The following is a 12,500-nucleotide window of genomic DNA, read 5'->3' on the forward strand; positions in this document are numbered from 1 at the left end:
AATCTGTACCCATCAGGGAGGAGCATTTGCTGTTTTGTGCAAACGTTTTCCACACAGCGCGAGGTTGGTCAGTTCACGTCGCAGATTTGGATAGAACGGAAACGAAATGTGCAAAACGTAAAAAACGCAGGAGGAAAATCGTTGCTTTGTCTTGTTTTCTCGTCCGTCGCCGTTGTAGACGTTATGGTACCCAATAACTTTCCAACAGAACAAGTTGTCAACCAAAGGCCTCTTCATGCCCATGCAGTTGGACCGGGCTGGCTCGATTACCGAGATGTCGCTCTGTGAGGCCAAGACCTCGATTAACCTCATAAACTCTTCATCCAGGTTATCCGGATGAAAATGCTGCTACAATGATTTTCATGATAGAATGTTACGTAACTTAATTTCTTCTCTTTTTCCCATAATGAAGTAGAAAATAACTTTTTTATAGTCAAAGTAAATTTAAAGAGATTTTGAGGTTGCTTGAATCAAGAAAAGAGACAAATTCCTGCTGTGCTTGTCCGTTAAATAGAATGCAGTAAATGTTCGCGTCGGGGCAAAAATTTCTCAGTATGAAAAGACAGCAATTTCATCCCATTAACTGAGCCAGCCTGGCCGGTAAACCGTGCTGATCTTTAAGAGATCCCGAGTGGCTTTGGCAAGGGTTATCTTTGCGTTGAATCTTCCCAATTTTTGTGGAACTCAACCAAATTTGGAGGAGGCTGGTCCCGGCAAAATTAGCGACCTTTTTATTTGGTAGTCAAGTCGCCGGCTGCGAGACTCTGGCAACCAAAATGTTTCAAGAAATTAAATTTGGCGAAGAAAAAAGTCTGCGGAAATTTGTTTGCAAGTATTTTATACGCTTTAGTGAATGCGTTTCCAGATCGTGATTGCACCGGAAAACTGTCGTACTTCTTTTAGCTTTGAATCGTCAAGTTTTCATAACAACCATGAAATGGAAAATGGAAATGTTAAAAGCTTTTCTTCAGTTGAGCAAAATCAATTTGCACCTTCCTACGCCTTCCTCCTTTTCATAATTACTTAAGGGGAATCTATTTCAATCTTCTCCTTCTTTTCCGAGTCCTCTTTACTTTTCCTGTAGTTCACTTTGTGTTTTACTGCCATTGTTTTGGGAGGGGGGTATTTACATGTATATGCGCAGCTTTCTCTTCAGTTTTTCGGAATTAAAAGTAATTCTACTATATTGAAATTAATATTTTTGCAACTGTTAATTGTACATTTGTTTTGAGGCTACTAAATCGTAACTTGCGTCATTTTAAAAGTTATTTTATTTTAATTTACTTTTGTTTTCGTAACCTTCATCATGATACTCAATTGTTGATTAGAACTTGATTCAAGGAAATGCAGTAACGATCAACCGGTTCCATTTGTCGTAGACTGTGGCTGTACCAAAGGAGTGGGTTTTTTTATTCCTGTCTATATTGGCATGAGCAAACTCATGATGAGAATTTGGTGCTTTGGGGGTAAATGATGAGTGTTTTTCAATAAAGAAAGGGAACCATTTACACGTCAGAAAATTCGATCTTGACTGATCATTTCCTTCCAAGACCCGTCGTTTAATCATACTGTCTGTGGTGTGAAAGGGTTAAGAAACCAGATTTGCATGCTAATTTCTTTTCATTGCTTCCCAAGTTTAATTACATTAGGTATATTTTAACACATTGCATACTTGGCCCAACGATTGCCTAGCTTAAATCGCGAACATCGTGTATAAGTGTGAGAGGGTCGACCTAGACAATATCTTTGTTGCAATTTAGAGGATTTGGATAGGAGAAACGTATAATTTAATCATTACGTTTTTCGTTCTTGCGGCTGTAAAGAGCGAACATGTCGCTTTGAAAGTTTTGAGATGGGCGTTTGAAAGACAATGGAAAAAAAATTCCGTACTGCACCAGCGCCGAACCGATTTTCACTTTAAACTCGTTCATCCAAAAACCTTCCAAGTCGCCCGATGAGACACGCTTGGCGAAGTTCAAATCATCCCAGGAATTTTTTCGCATGCCGTTTTCAAATTAGGGAGCTTAAAGCACGCGCGTTTTTGAGACGCGGACGGCAACCGGAAGAGAACATTTCGAGTGCCAGGATTGTGGTTTCCCCCATATTTTTTTACTAATCATTCTCCACTGGAGAAAAGATACTTGGCAATGTAAATGTGGTTGTGTGAAGACAAGTTAAAATGGAAAACGGCTTACTTCCGGTAGCCCTCCGCGTCTCAAAAACGCGCGTGCTTAAGCTCCCTAATATCACGCCAACAGCTCCGTTCATTATTTGGTCGCGTGTAATCAAAAGTAGGTGAATTAAACATCTTTTCGTTTTGACATTTCTGGTAGTAAACACGTCAAAACACGTCAGTAAACACGGTAATAAACACGTCAAAAGTCATCACGTCTACTAGAGAAAAAGGAAGCGAAGAGGGGGTCTTAATATCTATAATATTTACGGTGTCACGTCTTGGCGTTCGTTTTTAAAACTGGTCAACCTTATTAATCGTCTTTATTGTAAGGAAAGCTCATATTTTTTGCAGTTTTGGCCTTTTTGCCCCCTTTCTTATTTTCTTGCTCTTTAGATTCTTTTTAATTATTCTGCAACGGGTGGTCGACATCTGTGGCAATGTTTCCTGCGTTTTTTAAGTGCTCTTTTGATATTACAGACTTTTCCTTGTAGAACAGTTTTGTGCAATTCCTTTTTTCACATGACAAAGGTACTAGGACTTAGGTACTGAGTTCGAACAATATGCTAACACTCATTTGGTCAAGAAAATACTGCTAATGTGAAATTCGATGATTAATCTTTAAGTGCCTTAAGTTCCTTTCTTCTTACGACCAAAGGAAATTTGACCTTGATCCCTTTCCTGGCTTCGGGTTAATGCTTCTCGTGAAAGAGTTGTAAAGTAGTTGAAGATCGAGTGTTTCAAGTTTCAAAAACTGCGTAACATTTTTCTAAAAGTAAATTTGAGCTTTTACCGGAATCTGAAACTGGTGTATGCCCTGAGGAATTTTGAATCAAGTTATGGGCAGATGTTCATAACAACTGACTTGTAAGAATCGGTTACTAGACAAGCAAATCAAGGGCCATAATCGCTTTAAGTTGTTAGAAGTGGATGAATCATGTTTTTGTCTCTTTCGCAAACAGAATCTCAAGCAGCTGTGTTCGGAGATGGGCAATTTTCTACGAAATTATATAGGTCTCTGGTTTCGTTTAATATACGAATGACAGGCGCCATGCTAAAGCAAATTAGTCTGGAGCAAAAGGCGTGTTAGGAGTGAGTTTATAAATTGCACTGGAAACATGGACTTTTGCTATTATCGACCTCGCCATGGCTGACCAGGTTTGCCTTCATACGGTAGAGAGACAAACACAAGTTGTTGAACATTACAACACTTTAATGCTCACTCTTTGTGTTTTAAATTTCATTTGCTCTTTCGTAGCCAGCGTTGGAAATCTTTTCGTTATCTACGCTCTGTGGAAAGTGTCATCAATTCCTTCCAACTTAAAAAGCTTGTTTTTGAGTCTCGCATTCTCTGATCTTGCTGTAGGATTGTTTGCCCAACCAATACATGGTGCTGTAACGGCGGTCATGCTGATGAAAATAGCAAATGAAAACTTTAACTTCACGTTTCTGTGTCCGGCGGTTATGATGGTTTCCCGCGTCTCTGGTTATCTTTTGGCTGTTGCAACGTTCCTCAATATAACTGCCATTGCTATCGATAGACTTCTTGTCCTCTCTCTTCATCTACGGTACCTGGAGTTGGTGACTCCAAAGCGCATGGTCATAACCTTGGTATCGTTATGGTTTACAAGTGCGGTTGCTACCTCTCTGTACACGACATTTCCTAAACAAAACAGTGTGGTGACAGTGGTTTTAGAATGCGTTGGACTCATCTTGACAGCTGTAGCAAACATTCGCATTTATCAGGCTGTCAGATATCACCAAAATCAAATCCGAAGCCAGCTTCAGCAGTGTTATGATGAAGCGAGAGAAAGACTCCGTGAAAGAAAGTCCTCCATTAGCGCTTTGTATGTTTTTGTCATATTTGTTGCCTGCTACATTCCCAATTTGTGCGCTGCTGTGCTATTGATGGCAGATCTATCTCAAATTTCCTTCCGCGCGATTTACAATGTCACAGCTTCTCTCGTACTTCTCAATTCGTCTTTAAATCCCATTGTGTACTGTTGGAGATTTCGGGAAATGCGTGCAATTTTAAAACGCGTGGTTCGCAAGATATCACCCACAAATGGTTGTGGACAGTGACAATGCCTGTCGTGACAACTATAGTAGTTCTTCCTCAGAAATAATAGTCTGAGAACGCGAAATTTTTGTAGCTGTATTTTAATTTGCATATTATATTACTTGGCCTCGATGTATGGCCGTTTTTGCCTAAGCGGGGCTTTATGCAACATAATGAAGCTGTTACAAGATATCATGGCCATATCACAGTACAGGGCCGCGATGACCGTCCGATATTTCTTAGGAGTAATGTGTGGATTCAAGTCTGAATAACTGGATTGTGGGGACCGGCTCCACAATATATGGCCCTTATCCTATTTAGCCTTAATTCGTAGATATACCTTTTTTCCAACTCGTAGTGATTTGACTTGTCCGGAAGTTATTACATTTAGAAATCACTGGCGATCGTTCCAGTCTGATTGGCTCTAAGTAGTGCGATTTGTTCACGAATCGCACTATTTTTTTGCCCTAAATCGTTCCTTTTCCCCAGCCAATTAGAAAGGAACACGAAAACAAAACAACTAATCAGATTTCAAGGCTTGTTTAAGGTAACCAATCAAATTTCAGGGAAATGAAAGACATAGAAAACCATTTTGTGGCGAATTTCGCAACTTTTGTTCCCAACTGGATCAATAAAATATCAGTATTGACTAAAACCCTGTATTTAAGGTGGCTGAACATAGTTTTTGTTACCTATGTTTTATTTACCTTTTTCTCTAAAAGCAAGCAAGTTAACAACACGAACTTTGGTTTTTTTTTTTTTCAGTTAAGCTGACGTATATGCCGTTGCCATAGCAATATGAATAAATATAAACACGCTTTTAAAATCGGTTTTGTTTATTTGCAGAAAATCTGACTATAAGATTTTCTTTATAATTTGCATGCAACAAGCTTGTAACGATGCTCACACGCTAACGCTATTTTAATAATAATTTGACGGAGAGATCTTTAATTATCCCTTGTTGAAGGTTCACTGGAATATCTAGAATTTCCTCGGTTAAAGTTCAAATTTTTGTCAATACTCCAGTTACTTATTTCCTTGAGTATTTTCGTGCCAAATTTCGTTAAATTCTAACAAGTGGTTCTCAAGAAATAGGCGTATTTCGGAGAAAGCTGTTCCACATTCAATCGCAACTTTTTACCTTACTACGCATGCGCTGCATTTTAACTAATTATATAAGTTCTTTCGAGGTTCTTTCGATAACAAAGAGAAATCTGCGAATTGCGGAGCTCGCATCGTTACCTTTTGTAACATACATTTCTCATAAAAGACTAAAATCATCAAAACACTTTGTTCAATTATGAGGGAAAATAGTACAGATAGCGGAAGCATTGAGCAAATAAAATTATTGCTGTATAGACACTTTCCCGCATTCATCACAAGCACCAAAGTCGATCGGAACCCGGCGATCTTAATCCTATTTCACTCTATGATCTGTGGGAACGATATCAATCTACCATCTCGGAACAAATCAGGACTGAGCTGTTTAAGTTACGCGATTTTGAAACGCAACTGAAACGACTCTTGAAGCTGACGTTCACTCCTCACTGAGTCATCACATGTTTTAACAGGGGCGGCGGAGCGGGAGGGGCTCATTTTACCTTGAAGGAATTTGATCGTCAGAGTGCAGTCTAAAGGGACGTCATCTTCAGAGTTTAGTGAAAAGGTGATGTCACTCATTTGTAAAAACAGAGACAAGACGGTCAGTTCATTTCGTTTTATTTCTGGTTTATTTACCACACAAGGGAACAAAAGAGCAAAAACACGTAGAGAGTGGAAAAAGGTAGCCGGGAAGACTACAATGAGACTACGAGGCCTTTAATATTGGGGATCCTTGCTGAAACTAAGATGGATCACGATATTTTATATCTAGGTTATAAACTTGAGCTTTTATGCGCGCATAGCTGCTGACCTTGACGAAAATGCCGAAAAATGTCAGTATTTTTATTGTTGTAGTTGTTGTTGTTGATGTTGTTGTTGTATTCCTCAGTTGCTAAGTGGAAGGTCTTGGTTTCAGAAGCAAAATCTAATTCATACAAAACGAACGTTGCAGTCGCTTATGTGAAGCAATGCGTTTTCTCTAGTCTACGATACACTTTTAACTTAGTCAGCTTTCGTTTTACTGAGGCCTTGAAAAAAAGCGTTCATATCCGCCAACGCGCGACCCGGGCTACTGTCAGAATATAAAAAAAACTCTGTAAATTGTCTCCAAAACAATCTTCTCGAGTTTAAATTAATCATTCCGCAGATTCAGGTCCTCTTTGTCGTCAGGAACAACCTCTACTGAAACCTCCTCCTCAATTGGTTCTTTTCTAACGGTGTGCGCATGCTTTAAATCATCCTCTGTTTTCCGCTGACCTTGATGCTCAGGCCTGTCTGAGACGCTTATCTGAATGTTCCTGCCCCCACAAACCTTGTCCTTTGTCGCGTCGACCTCAAGAACATTGGACTCAGTCAAAGTCGCTCTTAAGGTGGCTAAGTCTACGTCTTCGGGTAAAGTCCGCCTCCAACACAAATGTCTTTGAAAGCATGGTTTCCTATGCTTCTGCGCACAAGTACGAATCCCCGTCACTGTCAGTTCCCGACCAACCAATCTCAAGGAAAGTTCTTTGGGGTCGAATCCTTCAACGTCCACGGAGAGCTGATAAGTGGTCTTATCATTTCTCGTCACCAAAGCCTGTGGGACTCTCATACGATCGTCTAGCCACCTCGAGTGGATTGTTGGAAAGTACAAATCGTGGTAGTGGAAAAATGGATCTATTGTAAAAGGCTCGTGTTCAAAAGGGTCCCAGTTGACGAGATCACGAATGCTCTGTCTGTGTCTTAATCTGTAACAAGACAATACATGTGACAAGATAGGAGTGTTTTGCCAACGAAACTACACGTTTTCCTTTTTAAATGTTTCGGCGGCAACTTGCGTGACGACTGAAAAAATCACCTGGCTTAGTCAAATGGTGAGAGAACGTTTTTTTCGGGTGTGTCAGTTGATGAGAGCGTTAACTCTTAACATTTAACGGTTTTCAGGAACTTGCATCGTAAACAAAACAAACGTCAACAATTTGACCGAATGAGGGGAACCTTTTTAAAGCCCCTGGATCCCTGACACGGCAAATATTGGCGACACACAACGCGTGAAACATTTCTTGCATTCGTTAATTAAACGACCCAGCGCGGCGAATCAGGGACGGCCAAAGTTGCGTGACTAAATTACTTCTCAAACAGTTTACCGAGAACCTCTTTGAAGAAACTTTCTAAAACAACAAGAAGCTACTGTATACTGTGTCTACAACAAAATAAAGCGATGATCTTCAATGTCTCCTAGCAGAGAATTACTGTTTCTGTTGGCTTCTTCCCGATGTCACTTCCTGAATTTAAGGGCAATTCTCTACAACTTAAGGCTGGTAATAATTCTTGACGTACTTACACAAAATCACCGAAGGGGTCGTTTATCAGAAGAGATCCTTGACCAAGCTGACTCAGTGCAATAAGCAAAACGAGAGAGGCACACAAGTTTGACGTTAACATTATGAACTCAGAAGTCTGTCGCTAACGATGAATTTCACTCAACACTGAACTACATAGAAAAGAAAGCAACTTTTATTAGGCTTTAGGACACGTCACACATTCAGAGATGATTCTTTGAAGAACGGCCACGTATACCTTCCCACACAACTATTCTGAAGTCACGTCTTGCTTTGGTACAAAGAATTGCATCATCGAAGAGGTCGTGAAATTGGGAACGTCCTCGAGCTCTACAAACGAAGTCCAAAAAAAAACCGGTCATGTTATGAAAAAATTGATTTAAATTTAAAAAGATTTAAAAGGCAGTTGAAATATTCCTGGAGGGGAAGACGGATTAAAGAAAATAAATGTGGTAGTCTTGAGTCCCGAATGATTTTCGCCGGAAGTTGATGCAAGAATAACGTCATCCAAATGATTTTTGCAGTCAGCGGATAGTCAGCGGTAAAGAAGCACTCTTCTGCGCATGTCGACACGTCAGATATCCAAGATGGCGCTCACATTTTACAGTTTACTTGAGGCTTGCCTTTTAGTATTGAATGCTGTCGCCGTTCTTCACGAGGAACGTTTTCTAGCAAAAGGTATGTTTAACAAGGTTTGGGTATCCAGTGATCTTATATAAAAATCCGATCGGCGTATTACCTGCGAGTAAAGGCGCTATCATTTGTTGACATTTCCCGGCGGTGGTGCATGGCTGTTAAAAGGTTTAAATGCACTTGTCGATCGCGAATGCACTTAAAATACAGCTTATAGTCACGCCAAACTAGGCGTCTTTTTTTTATGTGGAACCTCGCTATAAACCACCTAAAAGACACAATAATTATTTTTTGCTCGTGCACCGAATGGTAAGTTGCAGTATGTCAGTTTCGCATTTACATGTACATTTACCTCAGCCTTTTCTTCCTTTTCCTATGCATCAGCTCTCCAGGGGGTCATGCCATAAATATTTATCTTTGCTATTCTCGTATCCTAACCGTTTGCGTCACTGATATCATGCCATCAGGGAATGAACTGCTTAGTCGGGTTGCTGAAAGGAGAACATCTGTCTGCAACCTTTCCCCTACCAAGGATGGCATAAGTCCATACCCTCAAATTTCGGCTGTCTTCTTTGATAAACATGAAAATCTGAAACATTACACCTTAGCATTTTCATCCACATATGAGGGGGTAGGGGAAGGGGGGGGGGGGGGGGGGGAAGAGGTTCACAGCTGAAGAAATTGTTAGAATCTTGTAATAGATATCCAGCTTGTAACTGTCAGGAACTGTCAACACTGCACAGCCATTACTGATATATTTTTGTTTGTCTCTAGTGGGTTGGGGAACTGACCAGCTATCAGGATTCGGTGAAGAAAGAGGAACAAAGCATCAAATTATTAATCTCATACACTCCATAAGAACTGTAATGAGAAGTAAGTGTTACAATGTACATGTATGTAAAGAAGACTTAGAATAGAAATAACCTGTGCATGTCATGTGATGGAGACTTGATTATCTTATCACATTCATGAACAGTAGAAGCCCATTTAAAGAAGCCTGCCAATTAGCAGTTTTGAGCTGTTAATGTCAAATTGAGACACGAGCCCTTGATTGAGAGACTGGGATTTGAAAATCACTCTGTCACCGATTAGTTGCCGTCTACACGGTAATCAAAGTTATTGCATAGCCTGCACCTTCCTATTACCTGCAGTGGTCCTTATTTAATACAAAATTAACAGATTACCCACGGGTAATCGGCTAGAAATTACAGTAGCAAGAAATTAGAACTTCTCTGAGAATTACTCTGTTTCTTGTTACAATGTACTTATGTTGAAAAAACTGATTTACAAAAAGGAATAATTATTTTGTTTGGGTTAAGTGAACTTCATCAGCCACAAAAAATATTGAATATGAAGAAGGATTTTATCAGTTTCATTTATGTCTCAAAGGGACTGAAATATTCCATTTCTTTAATGTTTATAGGCCACTTTGAAAAATACCATAATACTCTTTGTTTGCCCTCCAAAAGTTTTGCATAAATTTCTCTTGGGACTTTCAATGGTCCAAAGAGGAAATAAAGCAATGCTTATACAAAATTTTGGATGGCAAAAAAGGAATTAAGGATGGTGCCTACTAATTCAAAGTATTTTTGCCCCGGTTTATGATTATGCAGGAAATGACTAACAAGTACAAGTGTTATTGAAATCCAAAAAGAAAATTGGGGGTAACCACACATTTTTCAAATTGAAGCTTACCTAATTATCTCTCAAAAATGCATGGTTACCCCCAATTTTCTTTTTGGATACCAAGAGTACAAATGTACTTATAATTACTAAGATCTACATGTGCTTTCTCCGGTTAGTTTTAAACAGTGCAAAAACTTAATATCACTGTATTGGGAAGCATAACCGATAGGAAACCCGAGTATCTCGAGATGGGCAGAACGTATGCACAATAACAATAAAAAGAGTAGTATGATATTTTTGAAAGTGGCCTATAGACCTCTTTCATAATGGCAGCCAAATGAAACTTTCTTTTGTTTTGATGCTAATAAGCCTTTCTAGCTTTGCTATGACAAGCAAATCTCAAAAGAATATTTGGGTTTCAAAATGAGCGCAGTAGGTCTAATTTACATAAATACAAAAGAATGTAAAAGTGGTCTGTTGTGCTCTGATTACAGGAGATTATTTTGTTTTAAAATCATGATTCAAGAGCACAAAAAATATCATTGATTTCATCACTGTCATTCTTGGGGACTTTGGGATGGTCCTTATAGGAAGTCTGTAACAATGAGGCAGAAAAGTAAAGTGACAATCTAGTGAAAATAGAACATTGGATTGGTGATCAATTATTTTGACAAGGTTTCAGTGAATCCTCTTTTAGAAGTAACACTGTATCTGTGCTTGTTGTGTTTTGGCAGTCCTGTTTGTATGGTGCATTACAAGTCATATATACCGGTATGTTAGGAAAACAGGTAGCACTGTGGCAGTGAGGTGACTGTGGTGATTTGCCCAAAAATTCAGACTTGTCACCTATTCTTGTGTGTTTTCAAAGGAGACTACTGTCAACCATGTTTATGTAATGTCTGGGTTTTTATCTCATTACAGTTCCTCTTATATTACTGAATTCAGTGACGATATTGCTGCTACTGCTGATGGGATAATAAACTTTTGAGATAGAGAATATATCAGACATGCGCACATTGAAGCAAGATCGAACTGAGTTTAGGGTGATATAAAAATGGCACTACATTGTTGCAGTGCGATGATTGGTCAAGTTGAAGATGAAGCAAGGGTCAAATGAAATGCGAAGACGTACAGATGCCAATGTTACCAATGGAGAAACATGGCTTCACTTGCCACAAGATGGCCACCCTGAATTATGCAACGATCCAGGAAAAACTATCTTACCGCTTGTATGGTTATTTTTCAGTACAGACCCAAATTTACTCTATGTTGCAGAGACGTACACTCTACCACAACATAATGTATGTAGTTAGTTTGATTTTCAGGGAATAATGTATGAATATTAAATTATTGATAGCTCCCAGCGATTGCAATTGATAGTGTTTGCTCATGTAAGCAGCGGCCAACTTAAGGATAACTTAATAATCCATCTTTTCCTTATGTTGAGTTTTGCGTTTTCTCTTCTATCGTGTCTATCATAGCTGCTGTGACTTGTACATGTATGCTCAGTGACTAAGAATGGACGTGAGGCTGGAGGTGACCAAGGGCAGCATTCATGAAAGCATCTTAAGTCATAACAACCTCCTAAGATATACATGTATCTTAGGAGATAACTAGTATTCACAAAGACCTCCTATATTGAGATATGTTAATTTTTCTCCTAAACTTAGAAGGCCAAATTCGATTTCCTGACTTGTTAAGACATGTCTTAAATTCATGGCGGCGGCCATGTTGAACGCGTCCCGGGAGGAAGGGTTGGGGGGGGGGGGGGGGGTACTCCCGACAATTTAGGATAGGTGTGTGCCGCCAAGGTTCTCAAACCCTCACCCTATTTAAGGGTAGAAAATCGAGATTTGATATACTTTTTAGGGCCCAAAACCAAAAATGACACCCTATTTAAGGACATTCGCGCCCAAAATGTTCCCACGTTCAGATTTCTTTAAAACCTGCCACGCAGAAAGGTAATGATCTACTTTTGCCAAAAGGGCAAAAAAATCGGGGTCACCGTGCTTGTTTTCGAGATCATGAGGTGCGCCTTTAGAAGCTTGCGTTATTTTAAGACGATCTTAGCTTACAACTGTCAGCAATAAAAAAGCTACATTAGTGAAATTTAGATCAGGTAAACGTACTCAGTTCAACATAACTAATATAACTAAATAAACTTTTGCAGTTGATGTCTTTTTCTGAGGTGAAATAGACCTTGAAAAACGATACATATTAGTCTAAGAAAAGAAAACTTCCGTAGCACGAGCATAAAAGGCGAAATATTTGTAACTTCTCACGTACAGATTTTTTTTGTTTTTTGTTGAAATGGACCAAATCATGAAAGGAAGTGATCTACGGAAAGAAAAATGGGGGTCACCCAGCATTCAAGAGAGTAAAGTCGCTGCTAAGTTCTCAAAGCGATTGTCTATTCGCACTGTCACGTCATTGCGTGACATTTCCGAGAAGACCTGGGTCCACAGCTATCCCATGATGCCACACGCTTTCACGTTCCATTCTTGTAGAAAATGTTTGCGCCTTTAGCATCGTGTTTACCTTCGTGGTCTGCGATGCATGACGTGTGCGTGACATGCGCGAAAAAATG

General features: G+C 39.5%; 3 protein-coding genes across 3 annotated transcripts; 2 read left to right on the forward strand and 1 right to left on the reverse strand.

Moving 5' to 3' along the window:
- Positions 1 to 3,319: 3,319 nt before the first annotated feature.
- LOC137991481 (melanocyte-stimulating hormone receptor-like) lies at positions 3,320 to 4,255 on the forward strand. Its single transcript, XM_068836561.1, has one exon. The coding sequence runs from the start codon at positions 3,320 to 3,322 to the stop codon at positions 4,253 to 4,255; it is 936 nt and encodes a 311-aa protein (XP_068692662.1).
- A 1,681-nt stretch (positions 4,256 to 5,936) lies between these two features.
- On the reverse strand, positions 5,937 to 8,049 carry LOC137992828 (spore protein SP21-like). The gene is made up of 3 exons (XM_068838364.1): positions 7,893 to 8,049; positions 7,657 to 7,806; positions 5,937 to 7,060 (listed from the first exon to the last, which is right to left on the reverse strand). Exons 2-3 carry the CDS (start codon positions 7,755 to 7,757, stop codon positions 6,466 to 6,468), a joined length of 696 nt encoding a protein of 231 aa, XP_068694465.1. The 5' UTR covers positions 7,758 to 7,806; positions 7,893 to 8,049; the 3' UTR covers positions 5,937 to 6,465.
- Positions 8,050 to 8,176: 127 nt separating this feature from the next.
- On the forward strand, positions 8,177 to 12,078 carry LOC137992829 (immediate early response 3-interacting protein 1-like). The gene is made up of 3 exons (XM_068838365.1): positions 8,177 to 8,332; positions 9,062 to 9,160; positions 10,835 to 12,078. The coding sequence occupies exons 1-3, from the start codon at positions 8,218 to 8,220 to the stop codon at positions 10,888 to 10,890; spliced, it is 270 nt and encodes an 89-aa protein (XP_068694466.1). The 5' UTR covers positions 8,177 to 8,217; the 3' UTR covers positions 10,891 to 12,078.
- Positions 12,079 to 12,500: the final 422 nt, after the last annotated feature.

This window comes from Montipora foliosa, chromosome 2, assembly GCF_036669935.1.
Source record: "Montipora foliosa isolate CH-2021 chromosome 2, ASM3666993v2, whole genome shotgun sequence".
Taxonomy (NCBI): Eukaryota; Metazoa; Cnidaria; class Anthozoa; order Scleractinia; family Acroporidae; genus Montipora; species Montipora foliosa.